At 46.6% G+C, this 16,135-nt stretch overlaps 1 protein-coding gene across 1 annotated transcript in view; it reads right to left on the bottom strand.

Annotated features, from left to right (window-relative positions):
• The window catches only part of LOC149334158 (uncharacterized), a 36,047-nt gene that overhangs the window by 17,301 nt on the left and 2,611 nt on the right, over nucleotides 1-16,135 (bottom strand). Inside the window, exons 2-3 of the mRNA XM_089555038.1 lie at nucleotides 12,097-12,248; nucleotides 6,790-6,857 (exon numbers count right to left, since the gene is read on the bottom strand). Coding sequence (XP_089411164.1) covers nucleotides 6,790-6,857; nucleotides 12,097-12,248 — 220 coding nt within the window. The remainder of the gene's footprint in view (nucleotides 1-6,789; nucleotides 6,858-12,096; nucleotides 12,249-16,135) is intronic.

Genomic DNA, 16,135 nt, shown 5'->3' with positions numbered 1-16,135 from the left:
AACTTGGAGCAAGCTCGCCAGCGCACGTGAACGCGGAAACAAAGGCGGCCAGCGATAACCACGACGAGAAGGCCCACGCCCGCATGAACACCGGCGTGACTACCCTTGCTAAGCGTCCGCACGCCGAGACCAAGGCCGACGGGGAAAAGGCAGCAGAGCCCAGCGTCGAGGAACCGCCTGCAAAGACGCCGCAAGCACGACGGGCCAGTCTGCGGCCGCGGCCAAAGGTTCCGGCTGAGAAGTGGGGCGGCGACAAGGCGCCTCCTGAACAGGAGCACGTGCTCGCGCCGGATGACACCGGCGGTAACGGCATTGTCTAGCGACATGCTAGGTGCGGGAGGTAAGCACCATGCTTTCGGTCTCTTCTTCCTAAGTTAAAATGGCTTCTGCGACTCCGTTTAAAGTCGCCACCCTAAACGTCAGAGGCCTGGCAGGTAAAAGAAAACAAAGCCAGCTGTACCGACTTATAACGGAGCAAGATATTGATATACTGGCAGTGCAGGAGACTAAAGTCGACGGGGAGGAAGAGACCGGGAGCATGGTGCGACGTTTCACGTCTAGATATTTTGCTGTTGTTAGCCATGCGGTGGGCACATCGGCTGGTTGTATTCTGGTTGTTAAGAAGTTGCCGGGGCTAGTGGTGCACGGTCATCATTCGTGCTTGTCGGGTCGATACGTGTCGCTAGATTTTTCGCTGTGCAACACTGACTGGCGCATTGTTTGCCTGTACGCACCTAATGCGGTTGATGGCCGAGCCGCGTTTTTTGAAAGTGTCGAAGAACGGCTTCGCACGGACAGACAGCTCATTGTTATGGGCGATTACAACTGTGTCCTTAGTGCGCGCGACAGGTCAAGCGTCCGAAGTTTCCGAGATAAGAGCACTCAAGTGTTGTTACGAATGATTGTTAACTGCAACCTCGAGGATGTGGCCGAGTGTCTTGAAGGAGCGCGTGCTGTAAAGTACACACGATTGGAGGGCTCAAGTCACGCACGGCTAGACCGCATTTATGCATCCGCGGATACTGTACCTAAATGCAATAGTTATGTAGTACTGCCGCTTTCTTTTTCTGACCACTGTTTGGTTCAATGCTGCATAGGAATCGTTAAGAAGGGGAATGGTTTTTCGTGGGAAATGTGGAAGTCAAACGACAAGCTACTTCAGGACGAATTTTATAACCGAGCTTTAAGGGAAGAAATGGCAAAAATAGAACCAAGTAGCAACATGAGGATTTGGCAGCAGTGGGAGCTCACTAAAGAAACTTTAAAATTAAAAGCCATAGAAAGAGCCACCTGTATACGTCATGAGGAAAAAAAACAGAAAATGGAGCTAAAGGCACTGCTTCAGAAGATGATAAAACAGGAATGCCGAGCGCCTGGTAAATGGATAGAAGACATAAGAAAAACCAAACAGAAGCTAGTGCTTATCGAAGAAGAACGTTATCGGGGAGCATTGGTGAGGGCAAGGGCAGGAGACATGGCTGTAGGGGAAGCGCCATCGAAACGAGCGCTTGGTTTAGAAAAGGCCCCTGCCGAAAGAAATCACATTAACGAAATAGAATGGGGAGGTGTTTTAAAAACGGACATCGACCACATCAAAGCAGCTTTTTTCTAGCATTACCAGGCGCTCTTCGCATCGCATCCGGTAGATGCTATCACTTTCAAGGAAGCGTTTCTAGCCGAGATGCCGCGTCTGGACGACGAAACTAAAGAAATATTAGAGCAGGAGATAACTCAAGGGGAAGTTGCGCAAGCAATAGACAGTTTCAACCCAGGTAAGTCGCCTGGACCCGACGGGTTCAGCGCGGCATTCTACTAGAATTTAAACTTGTAATTTCCCCGGTCTTGAAGGTTATCTTTAATGAAGCCTTTAAAATAAGAGCACTGCCTCCATCCTATGGTTCGTCCCATACTGTGCTGATTCCCAAAACGGACGACATAGACAGATTACGATTGGTAACAGCATACCGACCGATAGCACTCACGAACGTCGAGTACAAAATTTACGTGAAGGTTCTGGTGCGAAGGTTGCAGACCGTGATTCATTACATAGTTGGTCCGCATCAGACCTGCGGGATTAAAGGGCGGTCTATTTTTACAAATATTCACGTTGCGCGCAGTGTCTTCGAATGCTGTGATGACACTAGTGGCCAGGTGGCAATTCTCCAGAACGATTTAGAAAAGGCATTTGACTGCGTCGCCCACGAAATTTTGTTTGCAGTATTGGGCCATGTTAATGTTGGTTCTGTTATTCGCGAGGGTGTGGCCCTGGCGTACCGGAACAGCACGACGAGATTGATTGTTAACAAGAGTCTGGGGGCCCCCATTAGCGTGCAGCGTTCGGTGCGCCAGGGCTGTCCCCTCAGCCCCCTTTTATTTTTTATTTATGTGGAGGCCCTTTCTTTGAAGATACTGAAAAACAGGAGTATAAACGGATTCAGTGTGCAAGCAGCCGAAGTTAAGCTCTTAGCGTACGCTGGCGACATTGCAGTGTTTGCCGTGGACGAGGGAGGCATAAGCAAGGCAGTTAAATGTGTACGCGATTTCAGCCAAGCTACGTGAAGCGGGGTTAATTGGTCGAAGTGCCTCGGGTTGTGGCATGGCGGGTGGGCGTCTACGCCTGAACGGTTCGCCAGTGTGATTGATTGATTGATAACAACTTTTATTTCCACCGATGTAGGAGGCCCCCTACTCCCCGTCCCTGGCACGCAGGTCTAGGGGACGGGGGACGGGACCTCCGCGACTAAAGACTGGCGAAGATACATTGTCTCTTCGCAGCTTCAGCCGCCTTTTTTATCGTCTAACGTGGTTTGAAATAACCAGACAGGGTTAACGAAATTTCCGGCCTGTAATCGTCGCCAGGCGATGGCCTCTGTATTGGTTAAGTTTGGATCTGGTGGTGGCATTAGACGCCTGCCTAACCTGTAGTGCACGGCGATTTCCGCGTACGTTTGCAAACGTTCGTCCATCCCCTGGGGGTCGGGCGGCTCTACAGTTACCCGGAAGTAGAGATCTCGGGCTAACAAGTGGGCCGCCTCGTTACTGGGGACGGATGTGTGTGCTGGGACCCAAATTAAGGAGATCTTGCGATCAATTTTGGCTGCGGACAGAATACGAGCCGTTTCTGGCGAGACCCTGCTCTTTTCGATGTTGCAGATTGCTGTTTTGCTGTCGCCAGTGTGCCTTGGACGACGACACCAGATAAGTACTTGGGCGTTCCGCTCGATGCGTACCGTGACAGCGAACAGTATTGGACAGGGCAGGTCAAAGAGATACGGGAGAGAGCGGATAAGTGGAAAGGGACGACCTTGTCAATTTTTGCCAGAGCCACTGTTTGCAACCTGTTCTTCATCAGCAGGCTCTGGTACGTCATGCAGGTGTTGCACTGTTCACGGTTAAGCATTCAAAAGCTGCACAGAATTTTCGCCGTCTTCATCTGGTCGTCTGACTGGGAGCGCTGCAGCCGGACCAACCTGTTCAGACAGGTACGGGTACAGGAAGAGACCCGTTTTTGCGCACCGTATGCCAAGTTAGGCTGCGGCGCCTGCTGCCGGAGTACGTAGTCGGAACTGCTGAGGTTTACAGTAGGGTTAGCGGTTTTTACCGGGAAATCGTTGCCAGTGTAAGGTTTCTTTCCGCGCGGTTTTCGAATGACTTTCTGTCCACTGTGAAACGAAAGAAACTGTACCGTGCTTTGTGCGATGTAGTTTTCCCCGTGCCCTTGTACAGGGCCTTGTACAGTGGAGGCCCAGGCAAAGATGTTTTAAAGAGAGTGAAAAAAATGCAGGTGCCGCCAGGAACAAAAACCTTCTTTTTTAAGCTGCACACCGGAACCTTACCGGCTAAAAAATTTTTAGAGGGAAAGGAATTCTTTTTACCCTGGGGATCTCACTGTTTGATTTGCAGGACGCCGGAAACAATAGACCATGTTTTTTTACACTGTTGGGAAGGGGTTTATTTTTGGGATGTGTTGCAGCGAACCTTAAAGAAAGAATTTCCGCTAGACTCGTACGGCATTCGGTACTTATCTATTGAAAATGAGGATGAGGTGCCTTTCGACTTAATAATGCTGACAGGCCTCCACTGTATATGGCGCTCCAGAATGGCAGGCTACCATTGTGACCGAGACGCAAGACCTGCCAGGATTTACTTTCGCGAAAATATGGACATGTTTCTGGCCATTCAGAAGGCCGCTGCGGACCCTCCGGAGTGGCTCTCAAAACTAGAGCCGCTCTGTACATTGCCTCAATTTTAATTAGACGAAGCCAGATTCATGCTGGCTGACCACGAGTCGTATGTACATAGCGTTTATTGTGTTTTGTTGATTGTTTGTTTTGTCCAATTTTCTTTGCAAAAGCCAGGCAATAAAGAAAAAAAAACCTGGCATGGCGGAGTGGTTACCGTGCTCGTCTCGCACTCCGGAGACCCTGGTTCGATTCCCGAACTCGACCAAATTTCTTCTCGGTTTTATTTATTTATCTGTTCTGACTAGAAAGCTTAATTAGGCTAGTTGGTTAATTAAGCAATTAACTAAACTCAGTGCCACTTACTTAGAGCATCACTATACGATCCCTTTAATTGGTTGCAGGGTTAGCAGCCAAAGTACAATTGGCCCTGTTTGAAATTCGCGCACTGTGACGTCACGACCATTTCGACCAATTGAAAAGTGTGACCTTTCTGTCGACAACTCCTGCTTACAACGATGAGGCATTGAAGGCTTCCGCCTTAAAATTGGAGCCAAAAGATTCGTGTAGAGGATACTGGTAATGGACTTGCTCGACGGCGGCCAATCGGCTAACCACTCGTTCAGCGGCTGCAGCAAGAACACTGCTCTCAGGTGGGAGGGAATCTGCGGGACTACAAGCAACTGGAACTCGCAGTAATGACAGTTATGGCTCAAGTACTGTACAGAACATTGTAGAACACGATTTCAGGGAGGACTTTTATTTTAAAGAGAAAACCTTTCATAGGGAGCCTAGCCATGCCCAACAATTCTGGACAAAAACATTTTTGAGCCGGAAGCCTCTTACGAACGCACTTTTTTCGTATAATGTTTTATTACAGCATTGAAAATATCCGCAGATTACTTGACGGCAGTCTTGTATTTGGTTTTGTATTAACGTATTTGCTACCGTCAAAAGCTTTCCCCATTGGTTTTCAAGGGCACCTCTTAACTGCTCGTTGGGAGCGATGGAAGCACTTAGATTTTGCCTCATATGAGAAGAATGGATCATTACCGTCAATATTTCTATAACAGTGTCTTACAATTTCCGAATTTTCAAAAATCTTTGTGGTGAATGTTGGACATGTAACGCAGCACTAGGGTTTCTTGGCTAACCTCGGACTGGCTGACGAACCACTTTGCTTTGCTTACCGTAGCCCAAGACTTCCTTGACGCTTAACGTTAAAGTAAAGTTTTTTTCTTTCTCTCTCTCTCCAGCGTTTCTCACGTGCCTTTGGCACCTTGGTTTTTTTTTTCTCGTGGCTAAGGGAGGAGCTTGCACGACGTTAGGCTATTGGTGTTTCCGCTGCTGGCTGTATGTCGATGCTGGCAGTGCTGTTGCAGCAAGGTCAGGCATCTGGGTCTAGAGCAACTCGTGGGCACACGGCCGCTTGGTCTTCTTTGTGGCTGAAGCGTAGGTTGGGAGTCGCATGAGGCTCCTTCAAGGCATTGGCAGACGAGGCCTTTCACATTCTCCTCTCTCAGCAGCCGAGGTTCAGCGTGTACACGAGCGTTAGACGAATTGCCGGCAACGGCGGAATCAAGAAGTACAGGAGGCGAAACGTGAAGCCTGACGGCATCGTGGTAGGCAGCATACGTTCGGGAGCACCGCAAGCGCAAAAAGAGAGCACCCGGATTATATGCCCTTGTCCACACTCAAACCGTTGACGGTGATACTTCCTGCTAAGCGCCTGCTAAGGGATGATCAGCGTGCTTACAAAGTCAAAGAGCAACGGGGCTGCCAATGTAGGGAAAACTTTTCGCGGAATAGTTCGTGTTAAGCACTAAGACAATGCAGTTATTATGAAATAGCAAAACGTGGACGTCGGACCATTTAGCGTTGACGCTGGATGTCTCACTGAAGTCTAGGCAGTACATAGTCGTCTTTTGGTATGTGAGGTTGCCTTGATGCTGTGTGTAGTAACAGTGTATGTGTGCATGAGTCACAAGAACTGCCACGACTCGTTACTCATGACACAGACCGGAAGTGCCGTCTTCAAGCTGGAAGTGACGCATGGTATGTGTGCGGCAATTGTGTATGAGTCATATGAACAGTAATAACTCATGACATAGACCGCAAGTGACGTAAACTATGACGACAGTGGCGTTATCGGAGCGTCAATGACGCGAATCAAATCGGAAGTGACGTCGACTAAGCCGGAAGTGACTTCAACAGACCGGAAAGTCGTCGTGCTCAGGCGCTAAGCAGCGTTACGTTTTCGCATCACGCACGTAGTAGAATTAAGCGCCCTCCGAATCTTTTTATTTTAGTGGGAATGATTCCGGTTATGTGCTTTGTATACACTTTTCGACATTCTCTCTACTTAAATTTGTGCCCACTACGCTTCTGATCTGTGTCTCGCCTCTCTGGCGTCTTAATTTCTGCCGGACACGGCTCTGCTGTTTACTATGTTAGGATTTGCAGCGGCCGAAACTAACATTTTCATTTCGCTCTTATTTTTATTTTTTTAAAGAAAATCGCGACCAGTACTACAACCAGCAGACTTTTCTCCATCTATAGAAGAGAGGCTAAAGCACATGCATCAGTAGCGGAAGCAAGAAGTAATTACCTTGGTTCACGAAGTATGCGGCTTGACCAGGGACCTCGCCAAAGGACAAATCAACAACGACGTCTCTCCTGCAACGAAAAAAATTGTAACAGAATCGAAGAATCTGCGAATGTCACAAGAATACTCAGTGTCAGTAATAGATTTTTGCACACGCTTATTTTGACACACTGGCTTGGTTTACTGGTTTATTGGGTTTACCGTCCCAAAGCAACTCGGGCTATAAGGGACGCCGCAGTGAAGAGCTCAGGGAATTTTGACCACCTATATTCGCCCAACACCTATATTCGTCCACCTATATTCGTCCAACAATGCGGAAAATGCATGCCAAAAAATACGCTTCGTATACATCTTGAAGCGTCAGCGCACAATGTTAAACTCGGCCACTGCATTTCCTTGCAAGGAAATTAGCACTTCGCGAAACTCAAGCACCTCTTTCGACATTCTTGGGTCAATGACACATTCTTGAGACATCTCTGACACATTCTTCCCTTTCAGCCCTGAATTTTATTTTTTGGCCCAGCTTTTTTTGCTACTTGTTTTTACAATATCTAAGGCCCCACAACCACATTGTAAAAATTGAAAGCTCGTGGTGCAAGTATTGACTGATTTACAGGTATGAAATCTAACGTTCGACGAAAACTCGTCTGGTCGGGTAGAAGATTCATGAATTCAATCGAAGGAAGGCCGACCAAAAGGTTGTTGTTTAATACGAAGACGAATAAGTTTCGGCTTCCATACGGAAGCCTTGATCACTGGGCGGAAAGCCCAAAGCACATCGCTTAAGTACGCTGCAGTAATCGCCCCAAGCATCTTGCGTACGTGGGCGGGAGATTGCGCGCGTTGTGGTTAAGGGTTTTTTCTGTTTGTATTATTAGGGATTAGGAATATCCCTAATAATCCAAACAACAGAAAAAACCCTTATCCACAACGCAGGCTATCTCCCGCCAACGTACGAAAGATGCTTGGGGCGATTACTGCAGCGTACTTAAGCGATGTGCTTTGGGCTTTCCGCCCTGTGGTCGAGGCTTCCGTATGGAAGCCGAAACGTCTTCGTCTTCGTATTAAACAACAACCTTTTGATCGGCGTTCCTTCCATTGAATTCATGAATTTGCAGGTATGGTCTCAAAGAGGGTTGTAGGAAGAAACGTCCCCGGAAAAAACGTCCCCCGAACATACATCCCCGCAAAAAAGGTCGTTGGAAAAAATGTCCCCTGAGGAAGCACTGTCAAGGAAAAAATGTCCCCAGGTGAAGAAAAAAATTTCTTCCGGAAACCACTTGACAGAAAATTGCTATATTTATTAGTCTGTTCTTTGGATTTGAGAATAGATGTAAGCATGAGGTATTTTGTAGTCACAGACAGCGGCATGGTCATGCAGTCCAGGTCATGCAAAGGCAAAGCACTTCTGCAGTTGTCTTCGCAAAAGCGCTGAACGATCCAGAGACGCACTTGCTCTGAACCACTTTCCTTTCACCGCCTTCATTGTTCATCATGGGCGCCCCGTATCTGTTCGTTGTTTAGTCGCTTACGTGCCGACATCTGTACGCATTGTAGCTTGCAATTTTACCGCTTGCCAAGAAGAAACGAAGTCCAAGCCTTGATATCACGGTGAAGAAATGCAGCTGGAAGCAAAGAAATACACCAAAGACAAAAATACATGGAAGCTAAATCTACAAATGATGATGTAACATAAAATCAATGAAATGCGAGGACAGTAAAAGGAAATGAGTTGCTGGGTGAAAAGAAATACAATTTAGCTTGTATTTAATTTGTGTATCGAGATGCCCTTCTCATCATGTGTTTTGTTGCAAACCTTCCAAGCGTTGAGCGATAAACCACTGCCACACTTGCGTTGCTCTGACCACGCCGTTGTGTTTACGGGTCAGTGACTCTTTCCGCCGGCAAACAACTTGTATCCGATCTTGCGAGGCGTACATGCATGCGAGTCGCATGCATATACACTTGCGAGGCGGCCGGATGCTCAAATTACGCCGGATTACGATACGTTTGATGTCCCCGGTTTGGGGACATTTTTTCCTACTTCGCAGACCGGGACGTTTTTTCCGGGGATGTATGTTCCGGGGACATTTTTTCCGGGGACGTTTTTTCTGGGGACAATTTTTCCGGCTCCCCTCAAAGAGGCAATCAGGACACAATGGGTGTAAAATACGAAAGGGTATGCTTTGATCATCGCTATTACAACAAAGTAAACGCAAAAATTATCATTTTGCAGCGTGGAAAACTCGAAGGCAGCTTTTTTTTTCCTTTGCAAGGGATAGAATTATGGGGTTGCCACAAAAGCCGCCGCTTTCTCCTGTTTACCTTGCGTTTTGTATCACTGCTCCTCATCCTTGCCGGAGACAGGCATGTGTTCCAGCTAAGAGCACGTGACATCGACATCACACATGTTCAAAACTTGCAAGACTTCCTGGCAGGCGACTGCGGACGAGACGAAGACTTTCCCCAAATCTGTAACGCCCTCTTCTGTCTAGCTTCATGAAGCGTGTTAGTAGCGCTCAGCGTGGAGCCCAGCATATATAAGTTCTAGGCTTGCGCGAGGCACAATGCATCTGGCTTGTGCCTGTTTTCAAACCGGCTTTTCAGTGTAAAGAAACTGGAAGATAATCTGTCGTGTCTCCATCTTGACCATATGCTGCTCTGTAGACTGGACAAGAAATTTCCTCTCATCCATAGGCTTATGCAGCGTGGATATCACTCGGCCGGGAAGAAAGCAGAAGCTGTTTCTGCGCTCACCGAATACGCGTTCTTGCTCACAGGAGGGAGAGAGCGGTAGAAAAAAAAAAGAAATAAATGCGCAACTTCGGGCTCCGATTTATGTTCGCCGATATTTGCATTGCCGTTTCCAGGTTCGATCCCAATATTCACCTTCTACGACAGCGAACATTTCTATTTTCCAGTTAATCGAAAATTCATTTTCAGATTTCGCCTATCTGCCGCGAGGAATATTCATGTGGCAGTCCAAGAGGTTCGCCAGTTTATGCGGGTCTCATAAAAGATGAGCAGAACTTCCTATCATCACTCTATGGCCACAGCTGGCAACCGTTGAGCCCTGGCGGTGTCAAAAGCACACATGTCACAAAAATGACACATGTCACAAAACATTGAAAAATCTGAGCGGGAGGGTAGTAATGGTTAGGGCGATATAGAGCTAGAATTTGCTGTATCTTGGTTTCTTCTCTCGATGCCTACCATGCTGCTGCTTCTTCTTTGGACCACACAGCTCAATTGAAATGCGTCAACAGCGATGCCGATAGCAAGAGGGATCCCTCAAAAACTATCCTATCAAAAATTAATAGTAGTTTCGTCCATTGTTGATACGCGAGCGAAATATTTGTGTTGTCAAATGACGCCAACAATGCCGAAAGGGTTGAGTGTTAGCCCACAATTAGAATCACGTCCACTTCATTTCCTTGCAAGAAAACCAGCGAAACTGAAAAACATTCTTGAGACATCATTGACACATTCTTGTATCAATGGCTCGGGCATGTTGGAAAGCGCACAAGTCGCAGAAGAACCGCGTTTACGCGTTGTGTTCATGAAGCGTGCCATGGGGTCGCTCTTAAATGTGTTTATGCCAGACCAAGCCTTAATGAGCCGAAGTCTTTAAAGGCTGCGTGGTTTATGGGAACCCTGCATACGTTACCGAATCCCGCGCAGCCGCAATAATTCGATGGCAGAGAAATGCAAACCATCCGTGCGATGAATGATGTCAGTCCATATACCTCCGCGTATCTCTACACAGGCATAAATGTAGGATATCAAGGACGCAAGCAGGAGCTGGCCATATGGTTGGGAAGAAATATTTAAAAAGGGTAATAACGCGCACAAACTTATTGTGTGCGCCTCCCGATGGGCATTTGCGAACTACGAAACAACGGTTGTTCATTTGCCTCCTGTCGGCACATGTCCAGCAGTTTCGGGAAAAATATTGGAAATTGGAAGGTTGTAAGGTGCTTTTACAGAAATATTAATGTAATGGTCCATTATTCTGATATGTAGCAAAATCTTTCTTTAAAGTGTTTCAATCGACCGAATCCAATATCAACACTCGCTTAAAAAAACAATGGGGAATGGTTATTACGGTAGCGAAAACGATAATAAAAAAAATCAAGATTACCGCTGGGTGTTCTGCGGATATAGTGATTTTTATAGTGAAATCACACGTTACATGACAAAAATCCGTTCGTAAAATTTTTACCGCTCAAAAGTGATTTTGTCTGAAGTTGCTGGCTATGGCCTTCTGTGCTGGCGGAAGATTCCTTTAATAAAACGGAGAGTTGAGCTAGTTAGTACATACTGGTTGGAAAAAAATAGCGCTGAGACGAGGGAGAGCGCCGGTCCAGTTGTCCTCTTCGTTCTTTGTCCCTCGTCTCAGCGCTGTTTTTTTTCCCAGCAGAAGATTGCTCTTTTAGAACTGCTAGTTACCTGGTTAAATACTGGTCGTTGGCAGGTTCACAAATGAACAACGAAACCACTTCTATTGCAGGACTGCGCATAATGCGGCGCTTTTGTAACCACCCCCTTTTCATTGACATCCCTTTTCATTGACTGTCTGACTCTGAAACATTTTATTCGCTGTACAGTATATGCATTTGCGAATCTCTTAAAATCGCGCGCGCGTGTCGCCAGCGTATCGGCTGGAGCGGCCAGCCTGCTCTACTGATTGCTGAAGAAAAAGGTATCTGCTTGAGAGTTGAGATCATAGCTGAAGGCTGAAAGCAACAGATAAAAAAGAAACGGTTTCAGAGCGGAAGCTTTTCGATTTTCTCGTTCCATGATGCACTTACGATGAGCACAGTACTTGGAAAAAAAAAACCGCCGCGGTGGCTCAGTGGTTATGGCGCTGGGCTGCTGACCCGAAAGGTGGGTACGGTCCCTGCCGCGGCGGCCGAATTTTGATGAAGGCGAAATTCTAGAGGCCCGAGTGCTGTGCGATGTCAGTGCACGTTAAAGAACCCCAGGAGGTCGAAATTTCCGGTGCCCTTCACTACGGCGTCCCTCATAGCCTGAGTTGCTTTGGGATGTTAAACCCCAATAAACCAAGCCAAACTTGGAAAAAAACAAGAAAACAGGGCACGTGGCCATTTCTATCACGGTTGGCAGGTGGCAATGGAATCGTATTCTATTAACTTGAAATAAATACTATTATTGAGCTAAATTATTAGTACTAACGTATCAAGGTCCTACCGCTGACGCTGTTTATACAACGACATAATGCATGGGTATATTGCTTACTAATGCTAATATAGCTTCGCTTCAGAAACAAAAACAAAATACATTGCTTACTTTGGATGGCCGCTGTGTGCCTTAAGGTGCCAGGCGTAGGTGACCGTCTTGGCCTGGGGGTTGAAATGCATTCGTGTGGCGCTCATGCACTTGAAGACAGTGTCGTTACTCGAAGTGAAGACGGCCACACCATGGGGAAAAGCAGAGAAGACCTGGAATGCGAAAAAGAATAAAAATGATGGGGCATAAATCGGAAGACAGAATGCTCAACCAGTATGGGCAGGATTAACGCAAAGTTTGATAAGCTAGAGCAAGCTTGAGCCATTTCTATGGGATGCAAGAATATTCGCAGGGGTAAAAAAATCCAAGAACGATTACCGTACTCCCTAATGCGGAATTTGAGCGCAGCTCTGTCGGTGTCTCTGGCTTTGTAGGCTTATTGTTATGGCTTGTTGCGCCGTCAGCACGTCTGGCGACGGTATTAGTTCGATAGTAGTATCAATTGAAGAGGACGATGATGTTCTACGTACAGCGCGTGAGAATGCGTATATTATTTCGATATTAGTATTAGTTGATGAAGAAGATGCGGAATGGACAGCGCGAGATTATGTTGCAGTTTAACACGAGGCGTCATTGGCTGCGTCTTAGCCTCTACTGCGTTTGTATCCGCTATGCACCGTGGCCAATTCCCCGCCGTTGGTATGTGCCATTAAGCCTGAGGAAATCCTCATCATCATCGTCTTAGCCTAGTGCTGTAAGTCTCTGTATGCTCATTGTTTTGCTTTGTTACGTCGTCAGCAAGTCTGGCGACAATATTAGTTTGATAGTACTATCAATTGAAGAGGACGACGATGATCTATGTACAGCGCGTGAGGATGCGTATATTATTTAGATATCAGTATTAGTTGATGAAGACGAAGATGCGCAATACACAGCGCGATATTGTGTTGCAGTTTAACACGAGGCGTAATTGGCTGCGGCTTAGCCTAGTGCTCCGTCTCTGTAGGCGCATTGTTTTGCTTTGCTAGGTCGTCGGCTGGTGTGGCGACGAGATTAGTTCGATAGTAGTATTAGTTGCTGAAGGGGACGGTGTGGAATGCACAGCGTGCCAGAATATATATGTTAGTTTGATAGCTGTACCAATAGAAGAAGACGACGATGTACATTGCAAAGCGCGAGAGTCTGTTGCAGTTCAACACGAGGCATGAACGCCTGCGGCGATAGCCTAGTACATGGGCGGAGGGAACAACATACAAATTAACTTCTTGTACAATCGTTTCCTCTAAACTGAAAAAAAAAAATAATTCGGGGGAGAAACGAACAAACAGGATACGAACCGCCAAATACTCCTCATGCATGTAGCCCCACAAACAAAGGTGAACAGAAACATTAGAAAACACATTGAGGTTTGGTAAGGCGTGAACTAGATGACTTGCAATATTGCACGCACTATCGGGTCTGCAGTGTAACGAAAAAGCATGAAACTTGAAACTATCTGTTCGACATACAGGTGGGTGAAACTAAGGCTGAAAGCGCATGTCGGCCAGAAAGGGTGATCACGCCTCAGTGATTCAAAAGACAGATCCCATAAAAAAAAAGTGGCGAATTTGTGAAAATGCTGGGTATAGATTTCTGTGCAATGAATAATTTGGAGTACGTATTAAATTTGTGTGGCGAGGAACAGATTACACGCGGTCACCCTGCAAAAAATCGAGAGACCATGATGAACACAGCATAGCGCTGAAGAGTTGGCACACGGTCTTTTTATCTATTGAAGCAGCGCAACGGCACAAGGCCAAGGAAAGAAAGGGGCAAACACAGCGCTGATTCCTTCTTCCCTTGGCCTTGTGCCGTTGCGCTGCTTCAATAGATATAGTAAGTAAGTAGTAAGTAAGTTTTTTATTTGGGACAAAATTTACAAAAAATTCTGTCCTGGGTGAGTAGGCTAAAGGCGGTTTCCCGCCTGACGAGGCCATCCCACCCTTGACAGCGGAGGCAACTATTTACAGGGTTTGAAGACGCGTGTAAAAAGTGCATACAAACAGATTGCAACAGTGTAATTATAGACAACGCATTTAAAACATGTATGCACAACATATTTGCAAGAGACAAAAAGATACAATAGGTTGAAATAGAAACAAAGAAAATGCCAGCTTACCTACATGAGAAATAAAATAAATCAGACGAAATAGGAAATAGCGTAATTACATTTACACATTTAAAATAATATTTACATTTGGACAAAAAAAGCAGGATACATATGATGCACTGAAATTTCACCTATACCTCCATAAGGTACATAAGTTTCAATGTTTTCTTTATTTTGTGTTGTGATGGATTGGCAGACAGTATTTCAGAGATGACAGGATGTTGGTTCAAAAGTCTTGGATGTCGATGTCAGACATATTCGATGTCAGACCAATTCGCCCACCCGTTCATGTTGTACGGTCTTTTTGCAGTAAACTGCACAGCTCTGTGTGTTTAGATCAACTGTGACATGATTTACTAAATAGAGTACATAAAATGCCCCTCTCGCCGTGTACCAAGACATTTCGCTATAAGATACACAGAGAGACATTGGCCGTTGAAACATGATTAGAGAAAAAGGGCATTTTTGTGTCCACTGTAAATTGCCATCTTAGCGGTGTTCCAGAAACGACTGAGCATTGTTTCATCGATTGCAAAGATGCCATACTGTTTTGAGATATCGTGCAGCAGACGTTGAACAAAGACCACTTGACACCGCATTCTGTACGATACCTTACTCCACTGCCATTTGTTGATGAACCTTTACACATCGTCTTTCTGACTGGACTGCACAGCCTCTAAAAAACGCATATGATGGACCGACATTGAGAATCTGTTGCTCCTCCCGAAGTCCACTTCAGCAGAATGATTGTTAAGTGTATGTCCAGATCGAGTTTGAACCGGAGTGGCAACCGCTCCTAGTGCTTCACTTCGGGAAAGCGATAGCTTCACTACGGGACCTAGTGCTTCTATCGCCGAGTGTCTAGTTTTCACCTTTTGATGACCTTGAGCTTAGAAAGCAAAGAAAGGCCCATAACTGGCCCCCTGGGACAGTGGACATCTTAGTTGCGCTTTAAGATACGAAACCAATGGAGCGGGTGCTTGGAAAACAACGGAAAGGCGCATAACTGCCCTCTTAGTGCAGTGGACACCTCAGTCGTGCTTTAAGCTACGTGGCAGTGAGCTGCATGTGTTGGCATCACGATGGAAGAACAAGCTAGGTGGCCGAACGAAGGCTGCGCAGGCGCCAAAAAGTTGTGCATACATCGCGCTGTCCTCGACAGATGGCGCTACATGCAAAGGTGTCTCAGTTTTCAAACGTAGGCGCTCAATGAAAGGAGATATGGACGCGAAAAAAATTGATAATAACGCACGTAATCAGTACCCGATTTGCAATAGACCCGAGTGGTGGGTAAAGCTGAGGCTTAAAAATGTTTTCAGTGAATAATGCTCATGCTCCGCGAGTTTCGGCATGCACTACACCTTTCAGCGTTCGCGGTCACCGTGCTTGGCATTGGCAACGTTGTGCCAGAATCGCGGCACTGAAGCCATAGTCTGTCGGAGTTCACTGTGTTCGCTGGTGTTGGCGTTGTCAAGGTTTTACACTGCAACCATTTAAGAAAACGAAGTGCTCATAATGGCTCCCTGGGTCAGTGGACGCCTGAATCGCGCTTACAGGTCCGTGGGGTGATGAGAGAGGGATGTGGGCTGCATGCGTTAGAGCTGACAACGTTGTGGCAGACACGCGGCACTGCTGCAATAGGCCGCAGTGTTCATTGGGTGAGCGAACACTCGCCATCAACCATTGACTACCACCTGCCAGGGTGGCAGGGCGGGGCGCTGCCTATCCACTGTCCCCAACGCACTCAACGTTTCAGACGCCAAGCCGTTTGTAGTTGCCTGATACGCCATAGCTTTCGCTCTCTAACCATGTTCTGCAGTAGGTGAACCGCAGCCATTTTTTTTTGTAATGGATCATTGTTTAGGTGTGTGGTATTATGATGCAGTAGTGATGTGCTCTGTGTTCCATCTTTTCTTGTGCTTAGCTTAGGTGTGTCGTATTATGCATTGA

This window comes from Amblyomma mixtum, chromosome 8 (assembly GCF_055824585.1).
Source record: "Amblyomma mixtum isolate Tamu chromosome 8, ASM5582458v1, whole genome shotgun sequence".
In the NCBI taxonomy this organism is placed as follows: Eukaryota; Metazoa; Arthropoda; class Arachnida; order Ixodida; family Ixodidae; genus Amblyomma; species Amblyomma mixtum.
Note: the sequence above shows the minus strand (reverse complement) of the source record. Positions and strands in the feature narration are given on the sequence as shown.